This window comes from Jaculus jaculus, chromosome 1 (genome assembly GCF_020740685.1).
Source record: "Jaculus jaculus isolate mJacJac1 chromosome 1, mJacJac1.mat.Y.cur, whole genome shotgun sequence".
In the NCBI taxonomy this organism is placed as follows: Eukaryota; Metazoa; Chordata; class Mammalia; order Rodentia; family Dipodidae; genus Jaculus; species Jaculus jaculus.
In genome coordinates, this window is record NC_059102.1 from 257,861,379 (window position 1) to 257,874,722 (window position 13,344).

Consider the following 13,344-nt stretch of genomic DNA (forward strand, 5'->3'; position numbering starts at 1 on the left):
TATTCACTATAATGCAGGGAGGAGTTGCCCATTGCATTGATGGGGAGACTTATGGAGACAATTAGAAAACATACTAATGTAACTCCAGATACCTCAGAGGAGGAAATTCTTCTTAAAGATAAAAGTTTAATTCAGTCAACACCTGATATTCATAAGAAATTATAAAAATTGGTAGCTGAACCAGATAAGAGCTTTGATCAGTTGCTCCTGGCTGCAACTTTGGTCTATTTTAACTGGGAAGCTGAGAGGGAAAGAGGGAAACAGAAAAAGAAAAAAAGGAAAATTCAAAGAGCAGAAAAAGAATTGAAAAAAATAGAAAAAGAAATGCTACCAGGAGATCATAGTGGTAATGAAGGTTGCTCAGAGGAAGGTCCCTTCACAATACACCCATAGGGCTTCACAATACACCATAGGGTCTGCTTTCTCTGTGGAGAGAGAGAACACTTTTGTAAGCACTGTCCCAAAAGAGGCTCTGCCAGGTCCTCGCCAGACCCTGTCCTAAATGCCAAGGGAACCACTAAAAAAGCCAGTGCCCTCTGAGTCAAACAGACCTGAGGTTGCCCTCCTCAGCAGATTATAGATGGGCCCTGGGGCTTCCCATACAGGCTCCTGTAATTCCAGTCCACCTTGAGGAGCCCTGGGTAACTACACAGGTGGTACGATATACCAGAAACCTCCTCATTGCCCCAGGTGCTCACCTTTCGTGCTTGATTTTTGTCCTGGGACTAGATCTAACCAGACAGGGGCCTTTAGGGGCATCTCAGGTCAGGTTCAGAAAAGATTCGTTACAGAGACTTTGGCTTGTTCCTGGGGAGACAATCTCTTCCATCATTCCTTCCTTAGAGTCACAGAGACACCAACTCCTTTGCTGGGCAAATGTCAGGTAAAAATGACTTTACTTCTAGGAGAAAGCCTGTCTTCCTTAGTAGAGGAAAATGTAGATCTGTCAGCTAGGACCGATGGGGAAACTACAGGTCGAGCTGTCACTGCCACTCCTTTCCAAATACATCTTTAGGACCCCACTTACTTTCCTTACCAGAAGCAGTATCCACCTAAGTCAGAAACAATTGAGGGACTTAAAGGAACAGGGACTCCTGAAAGAGTATTCCAGTCCATATAATTCTCCTACTTTTGGGGTACAAATGAGCCCTAATAAACGGAGGCTAGTCTAGGACCGTTGATTAATTAATGATGCAGTGGTCCCTCTTCATCCTGTGGTAGCCAATCCTTATATGCTCTTAACTCAGACGCCCTCTGGGCCTACTCATTATTCAATCTTGGACCTAAAGGATGCCTTTTTCTGTGTTCCTCTACATCCAGATAGCCAGCCTCTACTTGCCTCTGAAGATCCAACTCGTAGAACAGGACGAGTTACTTGGACAGTTTTACCCCAAGTCTTTAGTGACAGCCCCCATCTGTTTGGCTTAGCCTTGGCACAGAACTTCTTAGACTGGAAGAGTCTTAAGACCACCCTGTTACAGTATGTAGAAGATCTTTTGCTTTGTGGAGCTTCTGGGAAAACGGTCTCTCAAGAAACCATGACCCTTCTTAACTTGCTGGCTAAGTAGGGATACAATGTCTCAAGGGAAAAAGCTCAATTGTGCCAATCTAAGTTATTTACCTAGCAATGATATTAGAGTTTAAGTTTAAGTCCTCAACAGACCCAGCCTATTTTAGCCTACCCCCTCCCTCACACTAAAACAACTAATGGCTTTCCTGGGAGTTATAAGCTTTTGCAGGATTTGGATTCCAGGTTTTGCAGAACTGACAAGACCTCTGTGCCGACTTCTTTAAAAAAAAAAAACCTTAAAAATATTTTATTTTTATTTATTTGCAAGAAGGAGAGAGAGACAGAGGCAGGCAGATAGAGTGAGAATGGGTGCATCAGGGCCTCCAGTCACCACAAATGAACTCCAGATGCATGTGCCACCTTGTGCATCTGGCTTATGTGGGTATTGGGGAGTTAAACCTGGGTCCTTTGGCTTTGCAGGCAAGGACCTTAACTGCTAAGCCATCTCTCTAGCCCTGTACCAACTTTTTTTTTTTCCCCGAGGTAGGGTTTTACTCTAGCTCAGGCTGACCTGGAATTCCTGGAATTCACCATGTAGTCTCAGGGTGGCCTTGAACTCATAGCGATCCTCCTACCTCTGCCTCCCAAGTGCTGGGATTAAAGGCATGTGCCACCATGCCTGGCTTGTACCAACTTCTTAAAGAGACACAGAAGCGTCTCTCAGCCCCTCTAATATGTGAACTTGAGGCACACTGCTCCTTTCAAAAACTGAAAGATGCACTGACTTAGGCCCCTTGCTTTGAGACTATCTACCCAACCCCGGTTCTTGCTTTATGTGACAGAGAGAAAAGGTATAGCTCTGGGTGTCTTAACTCAACTTAGGGGACCAGTCCCCCCAACTGGTAGTATATCTCTCAGCAATGAACTAGACTCAGTACTAAGGGATGGCCTGGATGCTTAAGGGCAATCACAGCCATAGGAGCCACATAAACCAACCTTGGGAAGGCCTCTTACTGTACACACTCCCCATGACATAGGGAGCATTCTTTTTTTTAAAAAAAAAATTATCATAGCTTTATTAGCATCATTGTAAAAACATAATTTAAAAAAATTCTTACTGAAAATCCTCTTTCATATTTATGCCACTTTAGTTATTGTTGTTATTTAATTCACATTATGTAGTGCTATCTAATTTTGTCACAATCCTATGGAAACTTCTTTTTTTAAATTTAATTTATTAGTTTTCTTTTCAGCAAATACAGGCAGTTTGGTACCATTGTTTAGGCTCATCCATGATCTACCCCCTCCCATTGGACCCTCCTTGTTGATGTAAATGGGTCGTGCATTGTGGAGTTAGCCCACAGTTATTGGTACGATAAATGTCTATGCATAGCATGACCCAACACGTGACTCTGACATTCTTTCCGCCCCCTCTTCTGCAAAATTTCCCTGAGCCATGTTGGGTTCATCTTTGGTCTGCTTCAGTGCTGAGGTGTTGGGGGCCTCTGAGGCTCTGGCTCTCTGATTTGGTAGGCATTGATTTTTCTCTGCGTTGGTCTCCTTCCCCCTTGTGCTGGTATCCGGTTCATCAGGAAAACATCACCCTTGCTTGTTTCACCAATTGTCCTTAGTTTCAGTTGGGCCCCTTTTGAGGTATGATGGGGCAGCTCTCTCCTTAGGATCTGCATCTATCTTTCTTTCCCCGGTATCTGCAGCGCAGCTAGGCGGTCGCCATCTTGGCCGGAAGTCTAGGGAGCATTCTTAACTCAAAGGGACACGTGCGGTTGTCAGATAGTCGAGTGGTAAAATATCAAGCCCTCATGATGGAGGGACGTGAAATCACCCTCAAGGTTTGCTCTTCTCTCAACCCTGCTACTTAGCTCCCACATGAGGAAGCGCTTGAGCACTCCTGCGAAGAGGTCTTACTAGAAGGCTATGCTGCCAGACCAGACCTTAAGGACAAGCTCCTAGAAAATCCTTATTTCCAGTTATTTACAAATGGGAGTTCTTTTGTTCAGGATGGAACTAAAAGGGCAGGATATGCGGGGGCAAGAGAACATGAGATTCTCAAAGATGGCCCACTTCCAGTTAATACAAGTGCCCAGTTAGCAGAGCTAATAGCTCTGACCAAAGCCTGAAGGTTAGCACAGGAAAATGGGTAAGTATCGTATCTATACAGACTCCAAATATGCTTACTTAAGATAAGTTACTACCCTTGTCACTGGTGTAACTTCTTTTTCTAAGTGTATTAATCACCTGTGTAGAAGCCAAATCCAATTGGAATCACTGGAGCTAAAATGCCAATATTTTGGCCCCTGCTCCCAGGTCACAAGGCCACTGGAGATGATGGGACACTTCTATACTGTCCCTCTGGTAAGTCACCTGTCTTCCTGAGCAGGGAGGATACAGAGAACCAAAAACAAAAAATCGGTGTACGATCTGAAACAGGAGAGTCACGACTGAGGAACGATCAGTCCTCCTGGCATCCCAATGAAGGGAAAACTACTTGGCCATCATGGCCCTGACTCATCCTAACAAACACCACCAGTATTGGAGAAGCTAAACTGCTACTCTCAGGTCTTTAAAATCCCCTAATGGAGAGCCATTAGTGATCCCCCCCACAAAAAAGAAACAAAAATTACATCTTGAATTAAATTTTGGCTATCTGTTTGGTCTTAAACATTGAGAGAGAGAAATATAACCAAACACAAAGGGGTACCTTGGAAGGTAAAACTCAACACCAATGGCTAAGTTTGCTCTTCCTCTCATCACAAAGCAGGCCTCACTTTCTATCCATGCTGCTGTTCAGCCTTTTCATTCTACCTGCCTATCGTCAGGATGGAAATTCATTCCTTGTATGCACAGGATAGTGATCAGACTAACTGCTGGGTCTGTGGGCTCTTGCCCACTTCCAGTGCCTCTGGACTTCCCTGGCAGGTATCTCCTCTCCAAGGGTATGATTGAAATCAGTTACAAGTCTATATTAACCAGAAAAGAGCTAGCTTTCCTACCTTAACCCAGGTTACTAGCTGGGATGTTTCTCAATGGCCTATCAACTCTACCATGAATGAACTGGGACACAGAAAGAGCTTCTCAAAAGGGGACTGACAAATTCTTGAGAAGGTATGTTGGCCTCCTCTCTGAAGCTCGAACTTCATGATAAGGAAGACAATCATAGATATCAAAAGGCATCCTTATGATTGGAACAAAAAACCCATGCTCTCTCAAAATATCCCAGTAATGTGCATTTTCTAGATGAGTTATTTCAGACTTGTGCCAAAACATCATTACCCTTCAACCATCAGAATAGTTTGCTACTGAATGGACCCTGAGGCCAAGTGTATGCTGGGCAGCCCCTAATGGCACCCAATGGCTCTGTAGTATCAACCTTTGGCCTTGGTTGCCTCAAGGATAGATTAAAAGGTGTACTCTTGGGTTTCCCTGGATGCAAGGGTGACAAGTAGAAACCTTAGAGCACCCAGCCAATATACAGGTTTTAAAACACCAGTGGACCAGTAGTGTTTTCCAATGGTATGATCACTTAGTCTTTCTTCCATCTGTCAGACTGGAAGATGTCATCTGACACATGGAAACTCTCACAAAGTATACCCAAAAGATTTTAAATGACAGCTGAAGGAATCACTCTCCTTAATTCTGAGCTTAAACCAATAAGAAAAGCCTTCATACAGAACCACATGGCTCTAGACATACTCAATGCAGCCCAAGGTGGCACATATGCCATTATCAAGGATGAATGTTGGGTATACATTCCTGATAACTCTGCTAGTGTCTCCTCTGTTTTACAAGACCTGCATAAACAGGTTCAGACCATGTCAGATGCTATGGTGCCATTCGGTGAACAGTTATGGGAGTGGATCTCAAATTTTTCATGGTAAAGGAAGATCATACCCATTATAATCTTCATACTTGTTTTGTTCATCTTTGACCCTTGTATAATCAACTGCTGTTTTAACTTTATCTCTGCTTGCTTACAGGCAGCTCACACCAAGATGGTTATACAGCAATCCAACTCCATCTATACGGGCCCACTTGAACACCCACTGAAAGTAGAATACTCACCATTTCTGATGGGGCTACCTATTCTCCCTACCTTACAATCTAGACATCTCCATCTCTAAGATAGGCCCCAATACTTATGTTACTAATGCTTATAATTTTTATACCAGGCCAAAGAGATCTAAGTGATGTGGTGTCTGACTGACAGATTTCTCCCTTAGGCCTTTAGAATAGTTCCCCTCTCTGGGAAACACTCTGGCACATCTCCCTGCCCCATTCAGCAGGAAGTAGTTCACTATCTAACTTCATCATCCCTTTTCATCTAACAGTAGTTAGAGTATCTTCTCATGAGAGGAAGAAATGTTGGGGAGGGGGTTGTCAGAATAGGCAGTTATATGAATTAGGCAGGACCAGAGCAGCCCTTAAAGGGAGGGACCTTAGGATTTCACACCCTTGCCATGCCTACCCAGCTTGCCACACCTATCTCAGTTTGCCCCACCAGACTTGGGATTTAGTGTTTGTCCTTCTCACCTACTTAGATCTTTCTCAAGTGCACACCCTGCCCAGGTATGGGTGGATTTCTCCTCTAAGCCTAGGCCAAATGGCTGAGACACCTGGTGTAGTTGTGTCCAGATGGGATGGCACAATCCTGTATCTCCTGGACCCATGGAGAGAGTGGGCTCTTTTGTGTGTCTCTCTCTCTCTCCCCAGAGCTGGCAGCAACTTGTTTTGGGTCTCCGGACAGGTAAGAGCTCTCTCTCGCTCTGGCAGCCATTCTGGGGTGGGAAGAGACACTCCCCCCACCTTTTTTTTTTTTTTTTTTACTGCCTTCACTTTTGATATTTCTTGGAAGCACATGTTTCTAAAATCCCTTCTCATATTTTTCCCCCCTAAGATCCACGTTTAGTTACATGGGATCCTGGGCTACACATGGCCTACATGGGCTTTTGGACTCCACATGGTGTACCTCTCTTCTTCCCACTTTATCCTCCCCTTACCTTCTGGTTTTCTCCCTTCCCCACGCCTTTGTAAGATCTGAATAATATGTGGTATTTTAAAAATCATTTCCTTGAATCTGGAATTGCCAATTCTTTGGTTAGTTCACAGATATGAACTCAGGGCTTGGGGTTACAGAAAACACCCTAGAACCCCAATTCCCTCCAAACCCCCATTACACAACCAGGTCATCAAGGTCTTGATGGCTTGCTGGTTGCTTGGTTCCTTTAAGGGCAACTTTTAAGACATATGCATGAATCTGCCTCCCACTGTGTGTCAGGGGGGTGCACAGGGTCTCAACATGTGGCCCAGGCTGGCCTAGAACTTGAGTTACTACCTTGGCCTCCAGATCCTGGGATTATAGGCATGTATCACTATGCCCAGACTATAATGGCATTTTTTGGTAGTATTAGAAATTTATTGAACATAGGGCCTTGAGCATGCAAGGTAAGTGCTCCACCCAGTCCTCTTTTTATTTTGAGACCGGGTCTTACTAAGATGCTGAGGTTGCCCTTGAATTCACTCTGTAGCCCAGGCAGGCCTTGAACTTGCAATCCTGCCTTTGCCTTCTGGGAGTGGGATTACAGGCCTGTGCATTCGGACTATGCTCCATCATGACTCTCTTTTTTAAACTGTTTATTGACAACTTCTATAAATATAGACAGTATACCATGACCATAATCCCCTCTCACCACCCTTCCTTTTCCCCCTCCCAAACTGTCTCCACTGAATCCTTTCTTTTCAACTAGTTTCTCTTGTATGTTGATGCCATTATGCTTTCCCTTCCTATCACACCATGAGTGGTAGAGAGAGCTATGATGGGTGAGCCACAAGCAGGAAGGAGGCAGCCACCCAACCCGCCCCTGCATGCCTTAACCTGGAGAAAAAACAAATGGGTCCTTTGGCCTGTGGGCGGGCTGGGGTGGGGCAGAAGGTGCCTCTGTTTGCCTAGAGTTTCGAGGTTGGCTGGAGACCAGGCCTCTGGCCTCACCTGGCCCTCTCCCCCACCCCCACCTGACAGCTCTTCCATGGGACTCCCCACTGGGAAGGACCTGGGTGGTAGCTGGTGGGACAGCTTTGGCCCCACTGCTAAGCATCCTTCCCACTTGGCTCAGGGCCAGCAGGCTCCAGCCAGCACCAGGTAGAAACTCACAGGACTTTGGACTTTGACCTTTAACCCAGTTGAGGCTCCAAGCTTCAGGGATCTGGGTTCAAAACCCAGCTTTGTAGTCTCTGGCTGTGGAATCTGAGGTTTTTTTTTTTTTTTCTCTCTCACTTAAAGGGATTAGCTTTATCCCTCACATGTTTAAAATTTAAAAGGAGGAAGAAATATGAAGGTGCTTCTGAAATACTTCAGGATAGAATTTTTTTTTTAATTTTTATTTATTTATTTGAGAGAGAGAATGAGGCAGAGGAAGAGAAAGAGGGAGAGAAAGAATGGGCAGGCCAGGGCCTCCAGCCACTGCAAACGAACGTCAGATGCATGCACCACCTTGTGCATCTGGCTTATGTGGATCCTGGGGAATCGAACTGAGGTCCTTTAGCTTTGCACGCAAACGCCTTAACTGTTAAGCCATCTCTCCAGCCCAGAATAGAATTTCTTTACTGAAAGTACTCAAAACCCTAGAAGGCAGACATGGTGGCTGACTTTTTTAATCCTAGTACTTGGGAGGCTGAGGTAGGAGGATCATCATGAATTTGAGGCCAGCCTAGGGCTACTGAGTTCCAGGTCAGCCTGGGCTAGAGTGAGACCCTGCTTCAAAAAAAATGAAAATAACTCCAGACCTCCTGGTTCCACTGTGCATAGCCTGTATCTACAGAATTGCCTGTAAATATGATAAATTTCCCCATAATCCCATGGATGCTGTGGTTATTCCCATTTTATAGGCAGGGAAACTGAGGTTCAGATAGGTTTGAGGAGACCAACAGCAAATGTCACTTCCTTCTCAGTCACACGTTTTACCACCATGTTGCAAGCACTCCCTATGTACCAGGTGGTGTGTTGTTAGGTGCTGGACACGGAGCTGGAGTCCTCAGCTCTACAGAGTGGCAGTTACTCCTAGACAAAGCTAGAGAGCTGACTCCAACCCTGGCCTCCAGGCTGAGCAGCTCTGGTGGCTCAGCCATCAATTGCCATAGGTAAGGAACATTTCCAAAGGCTAATAATGGCCATTCCCTGGCTCCACACCCATTTGCCCTGACCTATCCTGATAGCAGAGGAGGGCAGTCAGGTCTTTCTGTTCATTTCCTTTTATTCCCTGGAAGGGCACGGGATCTGGTAAGAGACATCCCTTTGTCCTCTGACCCATGACCAACTCATGTACATCTGCCATGGTGCCTAGGGCTGCAGAGTCTGCCACCTCCCTAGTCTCCAGGCATTCCCAGACCCCAGGTTCTTCTGGTGAACGGTACATGGGAACCCTAATCCTCAAGCCCTCAGGGGGCCTGTCTATCCAGAAGGTGCAGACTATGTGCTTCAGGCCTGGAGTGCTCGGCTACTTTCAGGATCCCAGGCTCTCACATTGGTTTTTGGCTTCTCCCAGTAGCCACTTTGTAATGAAATGGCAAGCCGTGTGCCCAAGCCCTCTTTGCTTCTGCTGACTCACAGATCACATCTTCATACCTAAAATAGAGCTAGGCATGGGATGTTTTCCCCATTGCCTTAGTGTCTAACAGCATAAGACACAAGTCTTGACATGACATTGGGGATGTCAACTCTGACCAGTGATGCCCCATACTGACCACTGCAGCTACCTTCATTCAGAAGCCAAACTCCCAACTGGGCAGAGGCAACAAGGACAGGGAATATCTGGATTAAGCCACAAAAGGTGCATGGAGGGTCAGCTAGAGCTGCGTGTGGCAGGGAGGGAGGGCCTTTCCCATGTCTACAGCAGTGTCATTCCCAGCTGGCATCAGTGATCAGGTGGTGGCTTTTGGAGAGACTTCCTTAGAAGAAGAGGGTCTGGGCATGCTTCTGGGTGGTTTCTATTCACATTCAAGGATATCTGTCAAAAGTATCCCCCCTCCTTGGGGTGGGGCAGTGGACAGTAGGAGAGAGACAGTGTGTGTGTGTGTCCAGGGGTCACAGTGGACAGGGCAGGCCCATATGCTGTTCAGATGAGGACACCCAAGGAGGCAGCTGATGGGTGAGCTCAAGGGTGGCCCAAACACAGGGACATGGCAAGACCTGATATGAAAGGCAAGTCCCCATCAGATCCCAACCCCCAGCTGTGTCAATCATAAGGGTTCTCCCCTGGGTATTGACGCAGCATGGAAAGGAGCAGTATATAAGTAGCAGGAAAGGATAAGACAGGAGGGGAGGGGAAGAGAGGAGAAGATAGGAGGGGAGGGGGAAAGAAGAGAAGAGAGGAAAGAAGGGGAGGGAAGGGAAGGGGAGAGGGAGGAGAGGAGAGGAGAAAAGAGGAAGGGAGAGAAGGGGAGGAGAAGAAAGTCTCTGTGGGTTCCCAGACATGAAGCCCCCTCCCATTGAGGGTGGGCACAGAGGACTTCTGCACTTTGTACTCCATAGCTAAGAAAGAGTATTACTATGGAGGAACTTAGAGGGGTGACCAATTAAGTTCAAGGAGAGAAGGATTTGCAGGAAGGTGGGCTGTGGTTCTCTAGATAGATGTGAAGGTCAAAATGAGAACTCCAGTTAACCCCAGCCTCTTTTTGCTCAATCCTGCTCAGTAGCCAGATGTGGGCAGGAAGACACTTGGCTCTGTTCAGGCAGGTGGGGGTGCCCGTGTGTTGGAGGTGGTGGCACCACTCCTGTGAACTCTGGCAGCCGGAGTCACTACCACAGGTTAGCCTGAGAGAGGGCAGTTGTGTGTGGAGAGTGGGCACAGGTGCAGGGCTTCTCTGGTGAGAACCAAAGGCACTCAGAACAGCTAGGTACTGCAGCCAGTACATAAGAGACCTGACTGAGTAACAGAGCGGGCACCTCAGCTGGGTGGAGCTCTGCTACACAGTGGCTGGAGACTAGACCTTACTGTCTAAGGGAAGGATGGGACTTGGATGGCTGCTCCAAGGAAGATGGGTCTCTCCAGGCCAGACTCTGACAAGGTGCAGCTATATGGAAGCCCCCAGCACACACTTGGTGAATTCATGTGGCTGCTACCCAGGTAGTGTGTGTTGGTGGGGCGGTTATTGGCCTTGGTTCATTTGTTTAGATGCTCATAGAAGACTGCAACCATGAGTTAGCCAGTAGGCTGGAAGTATGGACAGCCTGGGGCAAGGACCAGAGCCCTTCTCCAAGGCAAGGGGATCTGGACACTGTTAGCCAGGCCTAGACGTCTCTGAGCAGATGGGCTGGCCACCTAGGCCATGGGGCTCCTCAGACCCAATCTGGCTAGGCCTGATAGGCCTCTAGGAGTAGCCTGCACTTGAAAGCCAATGACAGGGGTTAAGATATCTTCCATTTCCTGTGACTTCCAACATGAACCATTCAGTCCTTTCAGCCACATCCCAGGTCTGATCCAAGCTGTCTCCCAGGAGCAGTGTTGTAGTCCAGTTAGAGATCCTAGCTGGGCCACCAGGGCTCTCTCCCCTAGAGACGGTGGGCCCTAGGCATGCTGAGCTGTGGGTGTCCCCTCAGCTGGGAAGAAATAGGATGGAAGAACCAGAGACAAGTGCTTAAAGCCCCTCAGGGTACCAGCTCCTGCCGTATATACCAAATTCCAGCTTGGTCTGTAATCACCCCTGCATGCACATGCACCCCGAAGTAGATTACAAACTCTGTAAGGTGAATCAACGACTTAAAATTCTTCCACATCTGCTCCAGTGGGAGGTGCCCTCGCCTCCCAGTACCTGGATCACAAGCAAACAGGCAATCGCCACCTGCAGGACCCCCCCCCCCCGCCCCCTCCCATGAGCCTCGTGCCTGGAAGAAATGGGATGGGGGCAGACTGAGCATGGGCTGTGCCCTGCAACTTTCCCTGGTCAGGGAGGGAGGGCAGAGCAGGTGGAGAACTGAGTAACTGGAGCCAGGGAGGAATTCCTTGCCCTTCCTCCAAGCTTTTATTAAAGTAGGGTGGGGAAGGGGAAGGGGCAAGCTTCCATCGGAAAAATCTCTCAGGCAAACCCAGGAGGTGGAGCGCTGGGAGGGAACACCAGGCTGTCTGCAAATAGAAACCGCCCCGACTCCAGGGCGCTAAGCCTGGACAGCCCAAGGGCATGAGAGCCCATAGCTCCCGGTCGTCCTCTTTGCCACACTCCTAGTCCAATCCCCTCATCTCCCCAGAACTGGGAAGTGGGAAGCCGTATATCCAAAAGTTGGGGGAAAGTGCACGCACAACCAGGATAACTGAGTTGTCACTGTCGCTGGGAACCCCCCCGCCCCCACACACACCTCGAGTCGGAGTTGCTACTTGGACCTGGCTCTGTGTAGACAGACCGCGTGAGGTCACTCACAAGACTAATCCAGAGAGCAGTCAGTGTAGGGACTTGCAGAGGAAAAGGCATGTTTTCTACCCTCTCCCACCCATGCTTGTGCTTAGAAGAGCTGGTAGGAAGAAATGTTGGGAGAGACAGGGTCCGTCCGTCCAATTCCACCCGAGCGTTGGGAGACTTCCGGGCAAGAAGGCAAGAAAGTCGCCAAAGCACCCTGCAACCAGTCTGCTAGTTCGCACTCCGCCCCTTGCGCCCCCCCCCCCCCATCCGAGCCCGCCGGCCGACGCACGGTGTCACCCAAACGACCCACTACCTAAGCATGAGCGCTGCCCAGCTCCTGCTGCGCCCGAACTCCCCCCACCCCCAGCGCCCCTTCCCACTTGCAAAGAGCCCACAGTGCACCCTCCGGGCTCTCGAGGAATTGGCCGCCGGCGAGGGAAGAGCTAGGGGCGAGGGTTGGGATCTGCAGATGCGTCTCTTGGGACCCAGGCTGGGGAAGATCAGGGACCCGGGCACTTGCAGGGTAACGGGCAAGCCCGAGCCCTAGGTCCGGGGCTGGGGACGAGGCGTGCTGCAGGGGGAGAGCTGGGGAGGGGCAGACTGCCAGCTCCCCTTTCTTCCCAGGCTCGGGTTCCCAGGTCAACCCCCACCTCCAACTGGGAGCGCGTCTCCATTCCCTCGCAGGTCTCGGGCTGCGGGCGTGGCTCCCACCCCGGACCCCTTGCCAAGGGGCCGGCAGGAGGTCCTTACCTCGGCGAGGACTTCTGCGTCCTCGGCCACTGCGCTGCGGCCCAGACAGTCCAGAAGCACCAGCAGCAGCGGTAGCAGCCGGGGCCGTGCTCTCGCTTCCCGGCCGCCGAGGCAGCTGCCAATCCGGCCCGGCCGCCCGGGCGCGCTCCGGTTGCTGCCCATGCTCTCGGCTCCCAGCCGGATCCGGAGTGCTGCACGCGGGGCTCGTTGCCTGGCGGTCTCCGGGTTCTTGCGTGTGGCTTGGAAACTTGCGATGATCCCTGGCCCCCCGCCCGGCTGGCGTGGGGCGGACCTGGGGCTCCGCGTGCCCCCCGGAGCCGCTCAGGTCTCCTCAGCAAATTCCCAAGCCCGAGGAGACGCGGGCGGGGCAGGTTTGAGCGCGCCGGGCCCGCCCGCCCGCCCGCCGGCTGGAGAGGGGACCGGCCGAGCTGCCCGCTGCGGGGTCCTGCAGCCTCCGCGCCCGGCCCGGAGCGCAACTCGTGAGCCTTTGTCTGGCTCAGCGCTCTGGCCGCCCGGTCCCACGGCGCCCCCTGCGCGCCCAGCTCCCTCTCTCCATGCCCAGGGCCGGGCGCTCCCACCCCGGTAGCTAAGCTACTCCAGTCGCTGCTGCGCCCAGCGGGGGCCCGGATCCCCACGCAGTCACTCGGCTGGCCGCTGGGCCCAGCTGGGCCTGGGTCCCC

The 13,344-nt window shown here is 49.9% G+C and overlaps 1 protein-coding gene across 1 annotated transcript in view; it reads right to left on the minus strand.

The window, feature by feature from the left end:
- Window positions 1–13,036, minus strand: part of Mmp15 (matrix metallopeptidase 15) — a 31,554-nt gene extending 18,518 nt beyond the window's left edge. Inside the window, exon 1 of the mRNA XM_004663504.2 lies at window positions 12,665–13,036. Within this exon, the coding sequence (XP_004663561.2) occupies window positions 12,665–12,826 (162 nt within the window). The 5' untranslated portion in view covers window positions 12,827–13,036. The remainder of the gene's footprint in view (window positions 1–12,664) is intronic.
- Window positions 13,037–13,344: the final 308 nt, after the last annotated feature.